The sequence below is a fragment of the Macrobrachium nipponense genome, chromosome 44, assembly GCF_015104395.2.
Source record: "Macrobrachium nipponense isolate FS-2020 chromosome 44, ASM1510439v2, whole genome shotgun sequence".
NCBI classification, from domain to species: Eukaryota; Metazoa; Arthropoda; class Malacostraca; order Decapoda; family Palaemonidae; genus Macrobrachium; species Macrobrachium nipponense.
The window spans coordinates 18,951,748-18,978,211 of NC_087221.1; the positions used below are offsets into that span (position 1 = coordinate 18,951,748).

Here is a 26,464-nt window from a genome sequence, read left to right on the forward strand (position 1 = left end):
GCAATATTTGCCTCTTGAAACCTTTCTTTTTTCAATGTTAATATTTATCTTTCAAAATAGGAGAACTTTCTCTTGAAAGGAATTTGTAAAAGATAATACTTCAATCTCAGAGATTTCTTTCGACATACAAATCTTAAAGAACTACTAAGGAATATGCTCTTATAAAGGACATATTACATGCCCGAACGCCGAAATTCTTGAAAGATATCTAATTGGGTCAGTAGCAAGGAGGGGAAGTAAGCATTTCATTGTAAAGTTTAAAGCTTTTTATAAAACTTTTCATGTCTCGCGAAAGTTGAAAATTTATTTCGTTCAGATGTAATCCAACATTACTGCATTAATGGAAATGACCCTTTAGAGTATTTATGGTGTTTTAAATCATCACGATTCTGAAAATGTAGATTACATATTTTCGCAAAATACCCTTTGTTACCGCGGTCGAAAGGAAAAAAAGAACAGTGCAAACAGAGCAGAAACTTTGTAAAAGGTTAATGATACATCAAGAGAGAGAGAGAGAGAGAGAGAGAGAGAGAGAATTCATCAGTACTTTGGGTCTTTCTTGTTAATTTTCTGTAAAAGAAAACTATTTTGCTGGATTTGTCAGTGTCCGTCCAATCGCCCGCTTTAGACTAAAAGTTAGCCATGGATCCTGCATCTGGCAGCCATGGGACGCACCCTCACTCTACCGCGTCTGGTGAGCAACTGACGACCTGCCGGTCATTGTTGATAGTTTTATACAGCATTATATGTTGTACAGAAAACTCGATTGCGCCGAAGAAACTTCGGGGCATTTTTTACTTATTTTGAAAAATCTCTCGTACATTTCCGTTGTTTTTTTATTTAAGTTGTTAATGATTTTAACGATGGAATATTTCGCAAGTTGAAAGTGAATATGCAATTGTTGTTGTATATGAGTATGGTCTTGCACCACACACACACACAACATATTGATAACGATCAGCATGGGAACAACACTATTCTCATTGATTATCTGGTGGAGTTTCCATCCGTTTTTTATAGGTGCGTGAGGTCTAATTCACACTTCAACGTGAACGTCACGACTTTGGAAGTCTTATTGTTTCTGTGTTTTCGGACATTCATAACATTTCCTTGTTTAAGAGGCTGAAGGTGTATTGCGCTGTAATCATTAATCATTTTTCCCATTGTCTTGTTTTCATTTCTCATATGACTGCTCCTGTTTCTATACACCTGACTCTTTACCAAAATATAAATCAGCTCTATCTTCGAGCTGTTAACCCCCCCTTCAGGTAATCTTGAATTCTCTTGCTCCTCTCTCTGCTCCTCTCTCTCTCCTCTCTTCTCCTCTCTCTCGTCTCTCTCTCTCTCTCTCTCTCTCTCTCTCTCTCTCTCTCTCTCTCTCTCTCATGACAAGAATATTCACCTATTAGTACCTTGAATAAACTAAACCGCGTCGACAGATCTCTACAAATTCTTATAACTTTTCCTTCTGACTCCAGTACTTTTCTGCCGCGTCTCTACCACGTTTTGCCTACACCGTTCATCGGCCCCCCATGCCCCAGAGGACGCCATTAGTGCCCACCTTTTAGAAATAATGCAAAAGTCATAATATTTATCGGAGTGAAAATCATTGATGGTTCGGGCCGTCGAAAATGTTTCTTCCTGACTGGGATTCAATGCCCGTGGCAACGCATTAATTGAGTTTGATTTCATTCAGATGCATTAGGAAGGCAGGAACAGCCCGCAGGGTGATTGGGAATCGTTCCCAAGAATAATGATGACGAGCAATGTCGGCCACATGCAGGTTCACCGTCGATTAAGACAAGAAGAAACGGGAGGAAGATGAAAAGGGCGGTGAATAGAGAGGAGAAACACTAGAAAAAAAAGAAGGCGAGAGTAAGAGAAATAATGAGGGTAAAACATTATTTTCATTTATTTACTGTTTTGTTTCATATTTTCCCTCTTGTGCATAAAATTATTTCTGGATATAATTGACTGAAAAGTTTATATATATATTTTTTTTTAAGAATCGTTATGTTTACTAGCTGACCGACCCAGCTCTGCTTGGGATAACTGTGAATGACCACTGATTAACTTGCTCTCTCTCCTCTCTCTTTCACTCTCACCTTTTCCATCTTTCTCCTGCCTAACACCCCCTCTACTCTCTCTCTCTTTCTCCCTCTCTCTCTCTCCTCTCTCTCTCTCTCTCTCTCTTCTCTCTCTCTCTTCTCCAAAACACCTGCTCTTCTCTGTCTGTCTCTCTCTAACACTGTCTCTTTCCCTCTTTCTTTTCACTAATACCAATCTCTCTCTCTCTCTCTCTCTCTCTCTCTCTCTCTCTCTCTCTCTCTCTCTCTCTTTTCTCCAAAACACCCGCTCTTCTCTGTCTCTCTGTCTCTCTAACCCTCCCTGTCTTTTTTCCTCTCTTCTCTCTAACACCGTCTACTCTCTTACTTCATCTCCCTCTTATTCTTTCTCTCTCTGTCAACCTCCTTCTCAAACTCCACCCTCTTTGATGTCATTGATGTTTACCCTATAGTACTCTTTTCCAATTGATAAGTCATATGTATACAGAAATTATGTACTATAAAAATTCGTAAAGTAACTAAGTCTACGGGCATAATCAGCCCCGTTTCTCGGTCAGAACCAGCTCGGTTTCAGGGAATCCCGTCTCACCCCCACCCCCTTCGGAGGGAAGGGTGGGGGGGAGAGGTAGGAGAAAACCATCCTAGGAGTCCCCACTATAACCCTGCCAAGTTTCATCCCCATTGGACCAGCTGTTTGACCGTGATTGAATGGCAGACAGACGGACGGACAGACATAATGCCTGTTATAGTTAGATATTATGAACATTATATTAAACATAGAATGTTGGTATATACATATATAAAAGCACACAACACACATATATAATATATATGTATATATTGTCTGTCTGTGTGTGCGCGCGCATTTCATGTGCGTGTGTGTGCGTATGGTGCAAAAGTCCCATTCTGTAATTCCTTGAAGTGTGAAGATACTCTAAAGTAATAATCAAATTACATTTCCTCAGATTGCGCAACTTTGTAAGGCTTTCACTTATTTGGACAAATTTGTAAAGCTTTTACTTATTTGGACAAATTTTTAAAGCTTTACTTATTTGGACAAATTTGTAAAGCTTTTACTTATTTGGACAAATTTGCAAAGCTTTACTTATTTGGACAAATTTGTAAAGCTTTTACTTATTTGGACATTTGTAAAGCTTTACTTATTTGGACACATTTGTAAAGCTTTTACTTATTTGGACAAATTTGTAAAGCATTTACTTATTTGGACATTTGTAAAGCTTTTACTTATTTGGACACATTTGTAAAGCTTTTGTTTATTTGGACACATTTGTAAAGCTTTTACTTATTTGGACAAATTTGTAAAGCTTTTACTTATTTGGACAAATTTGTAAAGCTTTTACTTATTTGGACACATTTGTAAAGCTTTCAGTTATTTCTTGTAGACTCCACCACTGATATATTAAATTTACTTAAAAATTAGGTACAGAAGTAAACAACCGAACACAATGGTCAAAGAGCATAGACAGTTATAGCAGTGTTTAGATTAGGAATAACAATACTGTAGGTTATCAAACCCTTGTTTTTCCAGAAAACGTTTAAGATATTCTTTCAACTTGTGATGTTCGTTATCCACTTGACTTGTCAAACAGCAATGTAAGTATATGTGAAGATGAAACAGGTAATCTATTGGTGTACATGAGTTCCCCCTCTTAGCAAAGTGCGTTAGCGCGTCGTCACTGGAACCTCTTGTGCGTGAGTTGTCTTTCCACGGAGGGCCAAAGTTTCTTCATTGGTTCCCCACTTGTTTAAAGATTTGCAGAGATCAGCATATCCCTGTGAAGGTAGGAGGAAGGCTTTCAGAGTCACTCACGTGGTGCACTGAAGCATTGTTAAAGGATGTTTGCAGTATCCCATATCTGTAACATCGTTTTTCCCTTTTACTTTACCTCCACGCTCGCTTCCTCTCTTCAGTGTATATATATATATATATATATATATATATATATATATATGTATATATATATGTATATATATATATGTATATATATTATATGTATATATATATGTATATATATATATATATATATATATGTATATATATATATATATATATATCTATATATATATATATATAATATAGTGTGTGTGTTTGTGTGCGTGTGCGTGCGTGTGTGTAAGAAAAAAATGCAATGTCATATCTATCCTCAGAGGGCTTAATCGAAAATGATTCGAATATACAGGAAACTTGCAAAGATACAAGTGTGGTTTTCGTATATATTAACTGCAAAGGGACGAGAGTATTCCAGAAACGATTGACGACCTTTCCCCAGAGGAATAAAAGAAAATGTGGCGCCGTTATTTATCGAAGGAGAAACAACTTCAAAAGTTCGAAGCAAATCCATCTCCATAATTTGTCCCCCACCAACTCTCCGTTGCTCTTCGCTGTCACTTTCAAAAGTCGTTCTTTTAAAAAAAACACAGATTATGTAGTTTTGAGACAGAATTTATCGACAAAATTTGTTTTTTATTTCAACTTTCATCCCTGTTAACTAACAAATCATACTTCGGATGGATTTGAGATAGAGATATAGTCTGTTTCATCTCCATAGATCTTTGATAAGAAGGACGATTGCAGAGTACATAAACGAATTGTTGGAAACCTGTGCGGATGCGTGTGCGTGTGTTTTAATTTGCGTGCGCGTATGTATGTATGTATTAACGGGTTTTATCCAGCATAATGGTATGATATAAATAAACTCTCTCTCTCTCTCTCTCTCTCTCATAGCATGGGTGGTAGCGCTTTTAGGTCACGACTGGACGACCCCTTTTCAAGTCTCGAAACGGACGAGGACCACAAATGGGCGCGTCTTGTAAATATCCATTGGCCCTCTATTGACCTAAGCGGTGAATTGAGTACATAGTTGTTAGACGACTGTTGTGGATTGTAGCTAGATGGAAGAGAGAGAAAGAGAAGAGAAAACCCTGTATGAACATGAAGACCCGGAAGAGCTAATTTTTTTTCCACTGTTGGTTACATCATTCGCAAGATGTTTCTCTCTCTCTCTCTCTCTCTCTCTCTCTCTCTCTCTCTCTCTCTCTCTCTCTCCAATTGTTCACCAAAGTATTATTATGCGACATTTTTTTAAGCGTCGTACATCATCACAATAAATACACTTTTTTCCCAATTCTCCCTAGACTCATTTCCTAGTCGAGTGCAATTCGAAGGATTTCCGCTGCGCTTCGCAAAATTGCTTGAATATGGACTTCATCAACCTCTTAGCCGCCACTTCAGGAAAAATTTGAGAAGAGTTTAAATCGGGGTTTAATAACTCCAAAGCCTTCTCCGAGGGCTTCTCGTACTCGCCCAGCCTACTTCCCCACCCAACACCCTCTCCTACTACTCGTTGGCACAACTGCCATAAATTGGTACATTAATACCGACCGCTCTATGCCCATGAATATTCTGGGCGCAAGCGCTCATTTGCATAGGATGACGTAGGGGCGAGTATGCTTCGCAATGCACGGGGTCATTCGACTCTACAGGATTCCCGAGGTTTGAGCCTCTCTTTTGCGTCACGCTTGATCTTTGTTTGGATGCTGCGTTGCCGGGAGATTAGCGCGATTTATACTCTCCCGGAAAAAGGACTTAATTGACTCGGAGTCACTTCCAATATCTTGCATTAAGGGGAGGATCAACAGAATATTCTTGGCACTGCATGGAAGGGCATCGGAACTGTAATGGACGAGATCCTGGGATGTGAGATGCTTAGGTAAGGATCTCATTCAGGGGAACGAAGCTTTAGAGCCGTAGCATTAGAGGCTTGGGTCATTTTAGCCGATAAATGACACATACCAACAGAATCGTGAAATGCGTTTTTATTCGTTAATTTATTTTATGTATGAAGATGCTATCCCACTTAGTCACTACTCTCTCTCTCTCTCTCTCTCTCTCTCTCTCTCTCTCTCTCTCTCTCTCTCAGCTGAATGAAAATATCACGGGATTTATTAAGCGCTTTGTCATAGTGCATCCCATATCAAATTCAGAATTTAGAATTCCACCTTATGGTGGTCTCATTGCAATAAAAAGTATATTAATGAAGATGTAAGTTGTCAGGATTCCCAAGATTATTATTATTAATAATATAATAATGTTTGGAAGCGTGACAACTACGGTATCAAATATAGTATCTTGAATCACGTAACCAATTATTGGTTTCCATTCCTACCTAACCTGGTAATAGGCACGAAAAAAAACGTGAAAGTTTCCTCTGAGAACTCAGGTATGCATGAATTACCTTTCATTGATTGTTGTTGTTTTTTTCTATCATTCGTATATCGGTATTTATTGAATGCAATCTTGACATATTTTATTTATGCCGGACAACGTTTTACATACCCGCATGATTCAGTGTGAACGATGATTTTCGAAAATGGACGTTAAATCTCTTGGCATGAACGGGATTGAACACGATTTCTATTTTCGTGTTATGATGAAAAATGTGATATAGAGAGCAATAGCATTGATTTTTTTTATTGTTAATAAATTTTCAGTGATGGAACATTATTGACGGAAATGTGTACACTCGCGGATAGAACTGAGCCTAAATTTTGAATGTTTTATTTATAATGTTGTTAACATTCATCTAAAGATAATGCATTAATGTAACAATGTAGTGCACTAACAAGCAATAAACGATAAAGGCGAACAATTGCTAAAATATGTAAATCAAAGTTACATATTACACACGAAAGGTGAAGGTTATGCAAGACTAGATTCTTCGGTAAATAATTAAAGCACGCTTTAAGCCCCTTTAATAAAGCGGGAATTGGGAGATTCCAACTGAAAAACCAGACGACTCAGCAAAGCGGGAAAAACAGGAATTCTTTTTGGCGAAAACAGATGAAAATCACCTGCCAGGCCGGACCGGGATCGGGATCAGGACATTTAGTGGGGAAGGGTGGCTGAGGCCGGAGGCGGCTCTAGGTAACCAATTTTTTCTTATCAAACATTATAACATTACTTAACGTGATAACATTGTTTTATTGTTCTAACTTGTATTTATATAATTTAACAACACGACCAGATGAGAGAGAGAGAGAGAGAGAGAGAGAGAGAGAGAGAGAGAGAGAGAGAGAGAGAGAGAGAGAGAGAGAGAGAGAGAGATGACAACATTCCAATTTTTTATTAATAAACGTTTTTAACGAAATGATTTCAGTCAGTCATCGTCTTGTTAGAATTGTATTACTTCAAGAAATTCAGTTGTGTTATTTACTCAGAACAAAATATAATTTGTGATATCTCTTAGCAGAGGAATTATTTCTCAGTATATTAGATAAATTTTGTAAGGCAATTTATTTATGAATATGCAAAACGCTGATTATTATCCAAATGAAAGACTATCTTAAGATTTCTGAACTTTAAATCAGAGTTGCTGATGAACATTGGGTCTCGATTATATTATGGAATTCATTTGATTTTCTTAACTTGAACCTGAAGTTTTAGTTGTAGGCTTAAATTAAGAAATATTTCAAGTCAATCTCGAAACATCGTGAACTCCTGTAAAAGGTCAGTCCATAAAATATTTACTCTTTTTACGAACATTTTATTTTTCATTCATGACACGTAAATTTATCAGTATTCTTCTCTAAAGTAAGGTTTGATTATTCAAATAAATAGTTCCAGTTTTACTGAATAATTTAAAACGCTGGTAATGGAAATAATCTGTGAGCTCAGAAACAACATCTTGTTAGTATAAAATAAGCAGTTTTAAGGAAAATAGCTCTGCTATAATGGCATTATTTAGGTTTAAACAGCAAGATTAAACGGTAAAATTTTCGAAACTCTTCATATTTATCGTGGCAGAGGAATAGAAATCCATGTGTATTTAATCATGTTTGGTTTTTGGTACATGATTACATCTATTTCCATTACTTACACACAACTTCCTCCACTGATACTGATACACGTCACACTTATTTTTAAAAGAATACACAAACAACACAATAATGATGGTAAAGTCTTAATGTCAGTTAATATGCTCACGTTGAATATTTTAGTTTTTCAATATGTCCATTGATATGTGTTTAATTCAGTTTTAAGATAATACATGGCGTTTGACAAAATAAATATTTTAGGCTGAAGTTATTATGCTGGAGTTGGGCTACGATTATTTAGCTGTCTGGAAGAAATTTCAGCAGTCTTCGTGTATAACTCTCTCTTCGTAGTTATGACCAGTTGGTGTTCAAATGTAAATTGTAATTTTAGTTTATATTTACAAAAGTCTCAATGAATTTGTTCTTAGATGTGAGATAACTGTACAGAGATATAAGTATTTAAACAGCCCAACGTTCAGGAAGATGGTTGAGGAGAGAGACAGAGAGAGAGAGGAGAGAGAGAGAGCAATGATTCCATTCTATAAAATCTGTGGCCCAAGACTTCTCCAATCCCCTGAGCCCTGTTGGGCTTTAACTTAATCAAACAAATCCCCTCACTTGTTAACTCGTACTTGTAAGCTCATCAAGACGGCTCTGAGAGAAAGTCCCGAGATACGAAAAAGATAATCTGATGACGCAGCTCTTCTCAAATGAGGTTAAAGGCATAAGAACGCGCTCGTGCGCTCGTGTAGGATTTCTGTGTCGACACACACCAGTGTTGATGTGGATACGTACATACTGTGTTCATGAGAGGGCAGAGCACAAACACAATCACACACACACACACATATATATATATATAAATATATAGTATATATATATATATATATATATATGTATATATATATACATATATATATACATATATATATTATATGTATGTATGTATATATATATATATATATATATATATATATATATATATAATATATATATATAAATTTTGATGCAAACTACATCGTCACGAAGGTTAAATAGTCACAAGTAAGTAGCATAGTCCAGAATGATTTAACTGCCTATAGTTCAAAGGCCATGAGCAGCGGTTATTAAAAATATATCATACTCATTGCAAAACCTGAAATCAAAGATAGATAATGCTTTAAGGAAACCTTACTTACCCAGGTATTTACACTAAATATCAATAAACACATTATAAATCCTCCTATATTCATAAACTACGTATACATGATACACAAATGTAAATCACCTCGAGTTTAAAAGCTGTAACGACATTTCAGTTATCAATGGACCCAAAAAAAAAACATTAGAACCAATATTATCATAGTTAATTGATAATATTTTCACCTTCACTCAGACTAGAGTCCTCATAACACGAGCGTAGACATATTACTATTTCGGATATGGTTTCTGACACTATCTGTTAATGCAAACGCGTCATAATGGTAAACGATGTTTTCACACTACAATAAAACATCACATGAAGAGATGAGGGAAACATATCCCACGTATATCACACAGGTTAAAAGCGACTCAAGAGACCGTTAGTGAAGAACGAATTTTAGGAAAATGCTGGATAATTGTTTGAAGTACTCTTTAAAACTGCCTGTTAATCGTTGTCTTGTTTGTAACCTGTTTGTGATATGCGTTCGATAAGTTGCCAACGTGTGTTTAATATGTGTTACTGACGTGTGAGCGTATATTAATGCAAGAACCTTGCCGTAAGAGCGGTAACAACGCTGCTCCTTAGCAGCGTAAACGTTTCTGCTCTGTAATCATGTCACTAGCCATAGATTTATCAAAACTAGTCATTCTTACCACATAGCTTCATTACCTATAGAATACCCTGTCTTGGATACTGTAGTAGATTCACAATACCCGTGCATCTGATGTCTGGGCCAGTCCCTTAAGACGCTCCTGATTGGCTGTTGATAAGCCAATCACAGGACTGGAAACTCTCAGTCTCTCTCGAGAGTTCACATAGGCAGGATGCATGTTCCACCTCTCCTGAAGGGTACGTCTATCAAAAGTATCCCCCAGGATAGGTGGAACATATATCATTCTTATGTGAACTCTCGAGAGAGACTGGGAGTTTCCAGCCCTGTGATTGGCTTATGAACAGCCTATAAGGAGCGTCGTAAGGGACTGCTAGGCCTCAGATGCACGATTGATGTGAATCTACCATTAGTACGCTTACGGTGTCACATATAGACTCTTTGGATCTTAATTCTTAGCTTTACTTTGAGAAGCGGAGGAAGATGTATTGAAAAATAAATTGCCGTTATGAATTCCAAATGAAACCGCAGGTAAATCAATAGACGATATGACACGATAAGAGTAAATTTTAACCATCTACACATCAGTTTACTTAACCAACTTACTCTCAAAGTTCCTATGTCACTTCCTCCACTTATCTTAATCCTGATCCTACCTATCGCCTCACACATCCTTACCTCTGCCATCTTTAAGTGTCACGATCACGTAAGGCAAGATTCAAAAGCAAGACTGATGTAAGCGAATTTGATGGGACGATAAATTGGATTAATAACCCACTTAAAAATTAACCTTTGACGTAATGGACTTAAGGATGCGGAGACTTCGTTAGCAATAAATATAATACACACACACACACACACACACACACACACATATATATATATAATATATATATATATTATATATATTATATATATATATCTAAAGTAACCTGCTATTCCAGACTCTCTGTCCCTTTAACTTTTGACCTCCGAATTAAGGATAACCCTGCTGTTCAAAACACTACCACTCCACCAGATGCATCATATACCATGACTGAAGGTTCGTCAGCTTCTACTAACTGCTCTGTTTACCTCTCTTTCCACCAATCTCTTGCTTATTACTGAGACCTTTCTCTTTCATTCCATGTTGCTGAACACACTCCCGGTCTCACTATGCTGCTCGCTTCCAAGACTTCCGCATTACACATCATTTACCCCAACCTTTCATCATGTTTTCCCCCGCCGTGACCAAATTAACGACTGCAAAGAAACCCTAACACATTTTTTCCTCAATTTGTGTTAATTTTTTTTTTTTTTTTTCTTTTTTTGCCGTATTTTAGGCGAATCCCTAACACTTTTCAAAGTTTCAGTCTTTATCCCTCAGCGCACATTGCACAGACGATTCAGCTCAACAACTCCCTACTCTTTTCGCTTTTTTTTTCATTCAGTTTCCACTTCATTTGCATAAGGGTTATTTGTTCCGAGAAATCTTCCATATATTCCAACCTCTGATCGTCATCATTCCATACTCTTTTCGGGACTCGACCTGTCTTTTACTTTTCCCCTAAATTATTTATATATATATATATATATACACACATATATATATATATAATTATATATATATATATATATTATATATATATATAATTATATATATATATATATAATATATTTATCCTCATCATACGGTAATATATCTCTTCTGAAAAACCAGCCCGTTTTTAACTATTCCCCGTATATATATATATATATATATATATATATATATATAATATATATATATTATATATTTATATATATATATATATATATACGGTTTCTCATTACAATCTTATGGATGAGGTTGCTATCTATACATCCTTTTTCTTGACCCCAGCAAACGCTGGTACCCAATTACATCTGGATGGGCAAGTGTGCAGGAGGCAGTAAGTGAAGTCAGTACCTACCCAAATTAAACATAAAGCTGTGTTTGAATCTGTTGTCAAGTCTTGAAGCATCAAGTCTGTTAACAGAATGGGAACTATACAAATTTTAAACATGCTTTTCTTCTAGTTTGAAATTTGAAATACATTTCCTAAATATTCGATATTAAAGATACAAATTTTTAAAAGTAGAGCATCATAAATAAGCGTACCCCTATGTTGATTTCACTCTTAAGAATTGGTTAGGACTCTGTATCATTAACTGATAAGGGGATGAATTTATCTCACGAGGTTTCCCTTCAAAAGGTTAATGAAATACGAAGTAATAAGGGAATGAATACTAAAGGGTAATGAGGCAATGAAGACCTGAGAGGTAATGAACCCTGACAATCCGGAAAAGTAAAATGCAAACGAGATATGTATTCCCTGCACAGAACAAATAACTCTTTAGAGTATATGGGAATGTTAAAAGCGGGGCTGGTATACCATAACTTATTTATTTATTGAGAGAGAGAGAGAGAGAGAGAGAGAGAGAGAGAGAGAGAGAGAATTAATAGGGTTTACTAAAGATGGTGTTACCCGGAGGCTGTCCTGTTTTCAATTTAATTGTGACGTACATTTTGATTGGGGTACTGACCACCCACCTTTCTTAATTTTTTCTTCTCTCTTTCTTACCTAACCCAGTTATGACCCACCACAGTGAGGCAACAGCAACGATGCTACCTCACCATTTAGGTCGAGTCGAACTGGATTTTTAACAGAACGGTCCCTTACAGTTTATTTCACCTCCCGGTTAGGTACGGATCGAGTTCTGCTGCACAATGTTGTGTGCATACGTATGTATATGTATATGTGCGCTGGTGAAGTTTGAAAGAGAGAGAGAGAGAGAGAGAGAGTAAAAGGGGCCAAGGGTGATTTTACACATTTGTTACGGATAAATGACCTCTCTGTAATTCGCCAGACAATACGGCCGCTCGTAAAACACGCAACGACCCTAGTTGGAATGGGTTTCCGTTGCTGAACTCTGGGCGTTTGCCCTTTTTGAAATCAAGTTTTAGCGTTATCAATCAAAGGATGTCAGGGTCAAGCAGAGCTGAACGGCGTCATTACAAGGGTAATTTTACTCGGTGCGAAGTGATTTTTGGTTTTTATTCACGCTCAACCAGATCCGACTGTTGGCGCATTGGGGCCGGTTTGTCAAACACCGCTCGGCACCGTAAAATGGGAGCTTCGAAAGTGATACGAAAAAAAGGTATAGTATTACCGGATAGCTTTGTGTTGCGGGAATAAATCTCGTTTTTCATGGCTTTCTATTAGAATTAAAAGGATTACACCACTGGGTTGTAACTCAGGACGGCGTAAACCTCTAAACATGCCACGATGCAAATTGCATTATGTTTTACGACCTTTTATTTGTTTTTTGTTTTTGTTTACTACTCGGGTGTTACTGTTTTATTGATTGTTTATTTCGTTTTCTCTTGGCGGCGTCTGTAACCCTTGTAGTTGTAACTCCAGATAACTTACAGTCAGTCAGTCAGTATTTTTCTGGAATGGTGTTGTAATGAAAGATTTTTTTCACTTAAAATCATCTATTATACCGGGAATAGTTTTTTTTCTGTAAAATTGCTCCTTCCACGAATGTTAAGATAAACTAATATAATAAGCTTAGTTAAGACAAACGATAAACCCCTGAAAGTACATGACACACACGCACACACACAAGGAAAATACGAAAGAAATAGGTTAATAAATCACCAGAATACAGGATAATACTTGAAGCAATAAATGAATTAAATTCTAGACACACGCACGCACTTTCACAAAGAACTGTTCTAAACCAACACGGCTCTATTTACACAAGCAGAGCAAAATGCACAGTTGATTAAACTCAATAAGCCTTAAAACACACGCAGAAAGAGGGTCATGACACACACACACACGCACACACACACAAAAGCCGTACGAACTACGAAAAGAGAAGCGTGTTTGTCGAAAGAAAGGGCAAGCAATAAACGGAAGGGAGAAAGTTCCGGCCGAAGAAACAGTCGGCAGCGGCCTTCCTTCTTCCATTCCGTGCGGTAGGTTTGGGCGGCTTCCAATGCGAACCATTTGTTATTCTCGTCGAGTGTCTACATTTTTCTGGCAACTGGGGGGACGATAAATCAGCCGTTGGCCGCGACGTATTGTACGTGTTGTCTCCCTAGAGCAACGCCTCGCATGCAATATCATTCTTCTTCTGCTTCTTCTTCTTTATAATATTTCCGAAATTTCTTTTATTTCCTTTTATTGGTTAAAGCTTTTTCTTTTAATTGGCTTGTGATGGGAATGATATATATATATATATATATATTATATATATATATATATATATATATATATATATATATATATTCGTTTTTTTTTTAAATTATTTTGGATTATTCTTCAGTTTAGAATTTGCTCTTTTGATAGTTTTCCGTTTTCTCTTTTCCGACGAGATTTAGGTCTCAATACTGGAAGAGAGAGAGAGAGAGAGAGAGAGAGAGAGAGAGAGAGAGAGAGAGAGAGAGAGAGAGAGCTATTATATTCAGGGATGATCATTGTGTATAGTCTCATGAATAGCATAATCCTTTCGCTTTACAAGCAGGTCTAGACATTTTTTATGTGACCCTATTAAAAGTATTTAAGTAAATATAAATTTCGCTGATACAACACATTTTCAAACCTTAATGAGAACAGTCACCCAAAATTTATGTTCCGTAATGTCCTGTGAGTGACATTTCTACTAAAAAGTGCGTTCTGATATTAATAACAGATTTTGACATTGATACCAGAGAGAGAGAGAGAGAGAGAGAGAGAGAGAGAGAGAGAGAGAGAGAGAGAGGGGGGTGATGGCAAAAAATTGGATTTAGTCTTTTAGGAATAAGGGATTAAGAAAAAAGTTACAAAGCTTTGTTATAGAGGAAAATTACCTGCCAACTAACCAAGCGATTCTAAAGTGAAAATGTTGATTTTCAGTTGGTTCGAGGGCACATGAGGTAATATAAGTAAAAGAATCGAAGGAAATTGAAAAACAAAAGATTAAGCGCTTCAGTTATATGATCAATCAGGGACTGTTAATAGTACGAGGAAGGTCAATAACTGGAATGAAAAAGGACACAAAAATTTATATATCATGGAAACAAAAAATATGTTTTACGCAGACTTATTAATATCTCTGCAACCCAGCAAAAAGAATCTAATCACTGTATGGGAAAGACCGGAATGTTCTGAATAAGTATATCATGAGGCCACCATTCAAATGTGTTGCTGCAGAAAAAGGATTTCATTAATAGATGCGATTACCAGAGAATAGAAGGCATTTGAAAGAAAGTTGACTGATTGGCTGATTGATTGTAGGTCTTGTAGCATTGGAGAAAGATGAGAGAAAGTTTGTCGACTTTTTGGCAAAGTCATGAATTGGAAAAGAAACAAAATTCGAGAGATAGGAAAGAGACGAGCCATGGGGCTAACGCCATGAAAATAATAATTTTAAATTAAAAATGAATTCCGTGGTATTCGTAAGGAGCTATGCTCGAAAAATCAGTGATAGCAATTTCAAACGTATTACTTACTACTCCTGTTAAAATAAATTTTGATGAAGAAAACATCAAAACCTTCGCTGTAATTTATAACTGAGAACCGAATTGACTCATGAAAAGTAGCCAAAAAGTATCCATAAATAAATAATCTAATCGGAATTGATAAACTTGGTAAAAAGATATTCAATAATGTACGAGAACTTCTTGAATCCAATATTGAGAAATGTAACCGAAACGCTCCGATGTTAAATTTCTGACTGTGAACAGAAATGGCAAATGGAAACTCATTTTAAAACTCATAAAATAAATCAGCGTGAGCAGCCAGTAGAATAACGTACAATGGCATAGGAACTTATCCTAAACCAAATAGCAATCGGTGAAACCGAAACTCTCCGACAGAAGGGGGAAGAAAGAGACAGAATTTCCCCACATATTGCCACAATCTCGATCCCAACTACCTCACGAGCGTGAACAACCTTCGGGATAAAGATCAGTTTCAGGGTGAGACGACCCCTCCAAGTCCCACTGGATCTTGGGGCCTTACGGGCCAACATAAATGGGGTTTATTCGTCTCAATAAGGGACTTGACCAAATCATGTCCTTGATCTCTCTCTCTCTCTCTCTCTCTCTCTCTCTCTTGGGAAGATACCGACCAAAGTTTTTCCCCAATTCGCGTTTTAATATATCTTATTTTCATTGTTTGGTTTCTTATGGTTATTTCTTTGTGGGGTGGCATCGAAGGACACTCTTTAGACTTTTGTTGACTGCTGATTGTTTAACATATAGGCATCTCCAAGTTCTTTTGTTTTTTTATTTAGCTGTCAGACTTTAGGTGTATGTTTCTTTTTCAATCATAAATCCTATTTAGATCTAGGATTATATATATATATATATATCTATATATATATATATATATATATATATATATATATAATATCCAGATGTACTGCGATTACCTTGTATTGTTTAGTGAGATTTTTGTAAACGTTGTGTATTTTCGAAGAAATGCTTCACAACCCATATCCTATGACTTAAAAACATTCTCAATTACTTTTCCGTCCTCCCTGTTTACAAAATGTCCAAAGTTAGAGCCAATTATCCAGAATTAACGGAAAGTTAAAAATATATCTTCTCAAATGTAGAAAGGAAAGTTTATATTGGAAACTTCGTTTGTTATTTGAGTCAAAGTTTTCGGAAGTTTCCGGAAGAGTTAGAGGCTTTTCAAGAAAATTTCCGGGTCTACTGTCTCTTCTTTTGTTTGTGAAGCCCCTTACCTTTATTTTGGGAGCACATTCTGTAATTTATGAGCATATGCTGTAATTTGGGAGCCTATTCTGTGACATTCATTTTACCCTTCGTAAGTCATGGCACCTAGTATTTGCTATTATATGCTTACGACCTCTGAGTCACTGTTTAATGGACTTTTGAGATTAAAACCCTATTTTTTATGTCCAGGTATTAAATGTGAAATAGTCAGACTAAGAAGCGTTTTGTTTGGCAGTTTCAACCTTTATCTAGCTTTCACAACCTGACTAATAATTTTAATGATGAAGAAACCGACGGTGACTAGTGTGTAATATAATTAAGAGAAAATTGGAAAAATTAAAAGACAGAAAAGTACCTCAGTGTCAAACAAAGACAATAATTAATTTTTTCTCATTTTTAATCACCGCTGTATTTCTCACGTAATTGGTAGATTGAAAGACTGGGAATACTCAAGATAGAAACAAATGACTGATGCTGAAGTTATATTACGAATAAAAATAAATTAATAAAAGAAGTGGTCCCATTTTTAATGCCTTTGGCTACGAATATCAGTTAGGAATGCCAGTCTGTTTCCTGTTTACAATAGTAGCTAGTTTTGAATATGGTCGCTACTGCCAAGTGTAATTTTCTCAGTAAAAAGCCTTTTTATCCTGGTGTTCTTACAGGGTAGGACCACACACCTTACGTCCCAGAATAATACCAGACAGAATGCAAGAATTCTGCATATAATTATAGTGTTTTCTCCGTGGAGCGGTACTAGCTAAAGCCCACCTTTCCAGAATTTTCTCTTCCACAAACTGAAGGGGTTCAGTGTGACTCACGAACCAGACGAAGCGGTGGGGGCCAAATGACCTCGTACCTTAGGAACCAGATCCCGTAAGGGGGTTGGTGTTATCAGTGCAACTCATGCGGTGCACTGTGAAAATGACTCGAGGTAAATTGCAGCGTCCTTTCGGCCCCTAGCTGCAATCCCTATCATTCTTTTCACTGTACCTCCTCCGTTCATATTCTTTTTCTTCCATCTTACTTTCCACCCTCTCCTACAGGTGTTTCGAAGTGCAACTAAGAGGTTTTCCTCCTGTTACACCTTTCAAACCACCTTTTCTCTCAATTTTCCTTTTAGCGCTGAATGATCTCATAGGTCCCAGCACTTGGCGCCTATGGCCAAGTTTTATCATCTAAATCTCAGAATCCAGGATGCCTCAGTTGACCTAAGCTGAGAATTAGGTACTTAGGTGTGGGTTACAGTTAAGTCGGGAAACGTTCACTGCCTCGACGAGGTTGTTAGGTGTTCACTGAGTAACAAAGAGTAACGAATCGTTAATTCCTTTGCTGTTAATTTGAAATTCCTTTCCCTAAATTTTTTTTATGGTCTCTTTAATATAAAGCAACCCTAGCTATTTTTAATTTTTTTTTTAAATTTTGCATTGCAGAGGGGCTACCACGTATTTTTCAAGTATATAATTTGGATTATGATTTTTTTCAGCAGATATAATTTCTTCTCCTCATTTTAATGTTTAACACATCCAGGCCGTCATAAATTGCCTCTGAATGCCTTCAGGAAAGGAATTCTTAGTATTTGCATGCATTCATGATTTAAGCCTAATCTGAACAGTGTATTCCATTTAACACGATCGCAAACTGAACAGATTGCACTTCGTAAACAGGTGTTAAATACTCCTATCAAAATATGTTCCATATATTTTTGTTTATTCGGTATTTCCATCCGAACAGGGTATGCGGTTATTCATAAGCAAATAAATTAAATCCTTCTAACATAGACAAGAAATACCAATAATTAAGAGATCTTTCATGAGAGGGAAGCAAATTGCTCTTGACAAGAGCCTGAATAGAGTTCACGAGAATGAGAAAAGGGATGGACAAATAGGAAACATATGTTTTGTAAACAACCTCGTGGATAATTGTAGTTATTTAAAAAGTTTGTAAATTTAAGTACGGGAACCAAAACTTACTGTTTTTCAGTCATTTAAGATTTTATTCTCTAGCGTTATTTAAGAAATGGAGAATGTTCAACCTCGGATATCTTTTTGTTACATAATTTGCCTTTAAAAATGAGTAGGGCATCTAGCAAAAAAGAAAAGAAAGAGAGAGAGAGAGAGAGAGAGAGAGAGAGAGAGAGAGAGAGAGAGAGAGAGAGAGAGAGAGAGAGAGAGAAAGGAAGTTATCTAACCGTGGAGTGAAAAATACTTTAAGTCTGTTAATAATGTTATTAATGTTACGTGAAAAGAATTTTCTTCGGAAAGATGATAGCACAAGGAAAAATGACTAAGAATACCGCGAGGACAAGTTTTAGAATGATGATTGATGAGAACTCGTATATTTTTGCAGTGAAGTAACTCATTTTATGCCATTTTCTTTTCCATAGTATCAGGATTTGGAGTTTTCTACTGATTCTTCTCTGGTTAATTTATGACTGACCACTCGCCCCTTCTTTCAGGTCGTCCAATTAGAATGTTCAGACTGTAACGGCTTCACTTCATCGTAGATCCTGCTCTGACATCGGCTTCGTTGGTGAAATCATCTTACATCATAGGTTCATTAATTTTTATTATTGAATCATGTTCAGACATTCAAACACAGACACACTTACGTAAGTGAAGAAAAGTGTATCTTGACATATGTAAATCCGTACACATAACGAAAGCAGTATTATGGATCAAAAAGAGATATTCTTCACCAGTTTCAATCGTTTTCCGCTAATATTTAGCAAATTCCCTAATAAATATTTAGCATGTTTTTAGGTTTCGAATTCCTCGTTATCACATCCAACCAAGCAGAAAGGCTTTCTCAAGTTCCAGTCGCATTTCACGAACTTCGGAATAAGCATTTCCATCGCAAGCATTTAGACTTACACTTTTGCCCTGAAATGATCAAACAGGGCCTTCGCCCATGATGCAAGACGCGTGAGGAAAACTCCTCCTTTCTCACGAAGTCCATTACAACCGGAGAGGTTTCTTCCGCCCTTTTTTCCCTTACCTCAAAGATATTATAACGTCTTAAGATGTTAGATTAATTACCCTTCCCTTTGGAAACTTTAGAGAGACCATTAAGTTGGCGCCGAAGCATTAATTTTCATTATCGCAGCCCCGCAACACCATAATCCCGGACCCTGGGTTACCCTCCGCAACCCCCCCCCTCCCCTCCCCCCCACATGCCCACCTCACCTAGCCTTGGGAAACATGAAGTCCTTGGTTATCACTCCTACGCAGTTTTCCTCCCCTCTCAGATGTTTGTGGCAGTCTTTCAGGAGTAAACGACTACCAGGGATCTGGAGAGGTTAATCGTATTACAGAAGGCGATTTATATATATTGTATATATATATATATATATATATATATATATATATATATATATATATATATATTTATATATATATATATATATATATATATATATATATATATATTTTTATACATATATATATATACGTATATTATATATGTATATATATATATGTGTATATATATGTATATATATATATATATATATATATATATATATATATATATATATATAAAACGCATTAAGCTACAAATGTCCTTTAATACCTAATTCGCTCTACCTCAGAATTAATATATTTTCATATATGTTAACTGAAAGTGAATTTTTAGTTGATAATAATTTCATCGGCTCCCGGGCCCGAACCAAGGAACCAAGAATCAAGACGTACAGAGAAGCGCCTTTAACCACACAGCTATCATCAACTATAAATTTCCCTTCAGTTAACATGTATGAAATATTATTATTAATACCGAGGTAGAGCGAATTAGATATTAAAGAACATTTGTAGAATTAATAATAATGAAATAACACGGTGATGTGATCAGACTCATTGATATATCTATATATATATATATATATATATATATATAGATATATATATATATATATATATATATATACTATATCGAACTACAAATGTCCTTTAATATCTAATTCGCTCTACCTCGGTATTAATATATTTTTCATATATGCTTAACCGAGGGGTAATTTATTAAGCGATAATAGAATGGCGATCGACAGGCACGAACCAGCGACCTCCCTATTCCAAGACTGGCAGTGAAGCTAAAAAAAAAAACCCCCCCCACCACCCCGACACCTGTCGATCGCCAATTCTATTATCGCTTATGAAATTCCCCCTTCGGTTAAGCATATATGAAAATATATTAATTCCGAGGTAGAGCGAATTAGATATTAAAGGACATTTGTAGTTTGTAGTTCGATATATATATAATATATATATATATATATATATATATATAGATATATATACATATATATATATATATATATATATATATATATATATATATATATACATAAACAGTCATTATTTTGGGCAATTTTTTTAATTCATACAATTTTAGTTGAAATTACTGACATTATATTACACAGTATTTTATTTAGACTTGGATCCAGTCCTTACTTCTTTTTCTCTCACGTCACTTTCACGTTTCACTTTCACGTTTCTTTCTTTCTACTTGTATAGTCGACGGACCGCTTCCTCACCTTTCGCATTACAGAAAGCCATATATATATATATATATATATATATATATATATATATTATATATATATATATATATATATATATATATATATATATTTATATATATATAGATATATTTATATTATAATATATATACTATATATATATATATACTATATATATATATATATTATATATAAATATATATATATATATATATATATGTATATATGTGTGTATATATGTATAAGGCTTTATCCAATCTTGGTGTAGCTCCTGGAAAAAAGTTCACGAACACATTCATGGTATAATTGTTGAATCGTTGATGAACCACACACACACACACACACACACACACACACACACACACACACACACACACACACACACAAGTATATCCGCAACATCAGGTACTTCGTACACCTTCACAGGAGACTCAACAGAAGCGCATGACCCCACCGAGAATATGAATAAATATATATTCGTAATAAGTCTCCAAAGGTGAGGTTCCTAGCTCCGCGCCGGTTTTCTCGACCCCAGCAGATATTGGTAGAAAGTTACAGCAGAAGGTGTTATCGCTCAACCGCGGGGCGGAGCACTTTGACTCGTGTCACCTAGACATATCTGGGTGGTGGTCTCGACATATCATCAGTTTAGGATTTTTCCGACTCAAGAATTTCAAGATCAGATACCACATGTATCAGTATTCTAAATATATATATATATATATATATATATATATATATATATATATATATATATATATATAAACACTTATCTGTGACCTTTGATGATGAGGTCTGTGTACTACTGTTTTTTACTCGCTCTCTAATCAGGTCTTTCATAACTAGAAGGTCTTTGCCATCCTGGTAAGGTGGTACGTACTATAAAGGCCTTGATTATTTTCAATGAACAGTAGTACATCACCGGTCCTTATTTCCAATTTAGACATCTAAACTCCGGTGTAAAGTGACTTCTATTGACCTTGCTAAAAAGCGCTGAAAATCTAATGAAATACCAGGTATGTTTTTCCTTTATTGTTTGTTTAATATACCGTTGATCATTTTTCACTAACTCAGTCCTCTTATGATGGAAAATGACGAAGGGAAACTTATATATCGAGAGAGAGAGAGAGAGAGAGAGAGAGAGAGAGAGAGAGAGAGAGAGAGAGGAATGAAGATTGAAGAAGGGAGAAGCCCAAGATAACTCAAACAACGGGGAGGGGGATCTATGAGGTGATGTTCAAGCGATTCGATCTGAGACTCATTACCATATCTATGCTTGTCTAATGAGGAGAGGACTTCCCAGCAATGAATCGGCGCCTCTGTTTACCTTCTGCGTCACGGCCTCATTTGCAATTCCCTCGTGATGTATAGATTCTCGCCATCGCCTCCCGGAGACTTCCATTTCGTAATTCACGCCCTGTTGCTTTACGGCCCGATTTCGAAGTCACGTCGTGGATTCCACGGTGATGAAATTAGCGTCAGCCGTAAAGTGTGGCTGCAAACAGGAATAGATTTCAAATGCGAGGCATGGATCGGTTTTGGGAGCAAAAGGCAAACTTGAGGCGCTGATATCCATTATCTTATTCGTATGATTTCCATCTCTACAGTGGCTGTTGTGGTCGCCGGGTGGATTGCGGGCAGGGGTTCAAAATTTAACCGACGAAGAAAGTAAACTGTAAATATATATATATATATATATATATATATATATATATATATATATATATATATATATATATATATATATATATATATATATATATATATAATACACACAACAAAGAAAATGGGAAGCATATAGCAGTAAAGTTAAGTATGTCATAGTTTTACCAGACCACTGAGCTGATTAACAGCTCTCGTAGGGCTGGCCCGAAGGATTAGATATTTTTACGTGACTAGGAACCAATTGGTTACCTAGCAAAGGGACCTACAGCTTATTGTGGGATCCAAACCACATTGTATCGAGAAAATAATTTCTTTCACCAGAAATAAATTCCTCTGATTCCACGCTGGCCGAGCCGAGAATCGAACTTCGGACCACCGGATTAGTAGCAGAGCGCGAAACGCACTCGGCCAACGTGGAACTGGCATATTAACGGTACGAATTGCTTTTGAATTTAGGTGTATGGTAATTCATTGAAACTGAATTAATGTTCGGCTATTAACAAGAAATTCCAGTGTATAAACATATTTGGGGTGCATCCCCTCCCCCGTTCTCATATCCGGAGCCCCATCACCCCCCCCCCCTATAATGCTGATGGCTGAGAAATATCTTTTATTTTATATTTCTTAATTAGTATTACGTTTGTGAATATATAAAAAGGAGGCTGATACATGTTGTATTTACCGGTAAATGTACTATATGTTCTATACAAAGTTTTGCATTACACAATAATAATATGCAGTTACGCGAGAGCTTTTTTTATTCTGGCGTCAAAATAACTTTGTGGTGTATCAGTTAACTTTCTTCCATGGCCTTATTTATTAAGGCTGTAAAACTGTCGAATAAATCATCTGATCTCTCTCCTTAATTTTTAAGATTAAAAAAATTATATGCGCCCTAATTATCTTTTGCCTTTCGCAGTGTTATTCTTTTGTGCGTTGCTAAGGAGAGAATATCTCCTTGCGCCATTTAAAAAGATTGGAATTTGTTTCACTCATAAATAATTCCATAATAGCATTTCTATTACATCACAGTATCATTATATTCCTTCAGAAATATATTGGTCCCTTTCCGTGAGAGAGTAACCTATTTTTTTGTTTAAACAAAGAAAAGGCCATAATTTTCCAAGGCTTTTACACCATTGTCTCTATATTCATCGAGAAATGTAGTTCACTTGCCCTAAAAAAATCAGTTTTTTGACATATATTTTATATATTTATATATATATATATATATATATATATATATATATATATATATAAACATAGAAGAAAAGGCAGTAATGTTCTAAGGAATCACTGTTACACCATTGTGTCTATATTAATTTGAAAATTTTAGTTCTCTTACCGTAACAAAAAATCTATTTTTGAGTTTTATATGGGAAGAGAAACCGCCATAATTTTCCAAGGCATCGCTGTTACACAGTTATCTATATATTTATTTTGAAAAATGTAGTTCCCTTACCGTGATAAATAATCTATTATTGAGGCTTTTTAAAAAAAGAAAATGTAGTAATTCCTCAGTGACATTGATATTATACTTGTACATATTCATTCGAAATATCTACGTAGTTTCGGTATCGTGAAAAGGTAGAAAAAAAAATGTAAAAAAAGGTAATCCTTGTTCGAAGCATCTCTTCTTTTTCGAATGTCATGGAGAATCCATATTGAATCTATCATTCCGGCCAACGGTTCCATTTTATCCGAAGCTTTACTCCACCTCTCTCAAACTTTTGGTCTTATCCTCTTCATTCCCCCTCCCCACCTCTCCCTTCCCCCCCTTCCCCCTACCGCCTCCCTTCCCCTTCCCCTACCGCCTCCCACTCCTCCTTTGAAGCCACTGCGCCCTCCTCACCCACCCCTCAATAGACGAGGAGAAAGTTTCTTTTCAAGCAGTGACAAAAGCGAAAAAGCGAGAGAATCTCTCTCTTCTCTCTCTCTCTCTCTCTCTCTCTCTCTCTCTCTCTCTCTCTCTGTGTCAGTTACAGAGCAGAAACAAGACCAAGGGCGCCGATGCTGGAAGAGCTTTCTAGGATTCTATCCATCTTGCTTTCTCACTACACCATTGTCGCTTTCTTTACTTTTCTGAACCTAAAAGAAGAATAAATCAATAAATAAAACCACACGCACGCACTTTAACGACATTGCTTTTCACCTTCTTTCGTATAGCGTCGAGAAAAAAAAGATAGACAGAGATAGATAGATAGGGGGCATCGATAATTTCATTTTATTGTATTTTATTCCCTTTTCTATTGTTTTCACCATATGCAACGTTGCCTTTATCTGGTGTCAGGGATTCAGAGGCTAATCCTGACCTCCATTATATGGAGGCGTTTACTGCTCGAAAAAGCCTGCTGGTTGGGAGCTTATCTCTACGAGACAAAAGCCGCTCGTTGAAGCCCTGCCAGTTCTTTATTTTATACGTTTTCCCTATTTTTATAATTTCCGTGGTGTTCTACACGACCGGCACTACAATGTAATATTTTGTCGACCTAAATTCTCTATGAAAATTGTGTGGACAGATGCTCTTGTTAGACTTGTCAGATATTTTATATGAATTTTATTTCCCTACTAATTTTTACTATTTTTATTCTACTCAATGCGTTATTGATAATTCATCGTTCGTGTTAATAACGACCTCGTGGAAAAAAGACGTTGACCAGGGAGGTTTTATGCAGTGATTAGTGTCACCTTGTTTTGATTTATTTATGAATAAATGGAATTATTGTTGCCAAGTCTATGCAACTTTACGAGAGACGTTACGTTTTTATTAAAGTAATTACTTGATGTATAGGAATCGAATTGTCTCAGACTGCACATATTATTTGGGTCTCATTTTTTACCATTACATGTAAATAGGCTGTATAAAAGTCAATACTGCAATATTCTTTAGCTGCGCCTACGTGTTTTCCATTTGCAACGTATATTCTATCAGTTTTATTTAAAATTTTCGTACTCTTTTCTTGTAGGAAATTGCACTATAACAGGATGAAATGAAAAGCAATTTTGAATTTATAATATAGCTTTACGTCATGAACAGTAGCCAAAGATGGAGAGTCTAAATGGTTATGTTAGAAAGGCGCACCGAAAACGACACTCCAGAGGTACTCCATTTGGTTGCAGTAACAAGACATTGCCACTAGAGTTATAGGGCACTTCTAGCACTGGCTAATGCAAACGATGTTGGATCCTGTTTAAATACGGCATTTGTACTGTGCTGACACCTGTTGTGTGTATGGAGATATTTTCTCCATACATATTCCCATACCTGTCTGCTAAGACATACTATACCACAGCATCTACTCTTTAATTTCGCTTCATACTTTTCGAAACACGACCGAAAATGTTAAATATTAGAGACCACACCCCCTCCTATCCGAGGTATCATTGGTTGGGTGGTAGTGTTCTCCAAATGCGACTTCTACCCTCACTATGGTGGGAAGATAGACTAATCTGGTAGCCATAATCGTTTTGCTTAGGGCACTCTTATTTCTTATGTATTTAGAGGATGGGCTGATGAAGTAGCTGCTTTTTTCTTGCCCATGAGTCTTTAAGGGTATTCTTACTCACCCAAAGGTGAGAAGATGGGTTTCATCAGGTAGGTGCAGTTTTCATACCCTTGCCCCCTGAAGGTATTTTTACTCTTCCTATGCTGAGAGAATGGGTCAGTTAATCAGATACTGCAATCATCTTGCACATGATCCCATGATTCTACTTTTACTTTTTCTATGGTGAGAAGTTGGACTCACCAGGTAGCTGCAATGGCTGATTTATAATCCCCAAAAAGTAACTTTACTCAGGTTAAGGTGAAAGGATGTTTTACCCATGGTACTTTATGGCAGATTTGTCACGTTCTTCG

General features: G+C 36.3%; 1 protein-coding gene across 1 annotated transcript in view; it reads right to left on the reverse strand.

Annotated features, from left to right (window-relative positions):
• Nucleotides 1-3,749: 3,749 nt before the first annotated feature.
• Nucleotides 3,750-26,464, reverse strand: part of LOC135203925 (clumping factor B-like) — an 83,338-nt gene continuing 60,623 nt past the window's right edge. Inside the window, exon 4 of the mRNA XM_064233856.1 lies at nucleotides 3,750-3,860. Coding sequence (XP_064089926.1) covers nucleotides 3,750-3,860 — 111 coding nt within the window. The remainder of the gene's footprint in view (nucleotides 3,861-26,464) is intronic.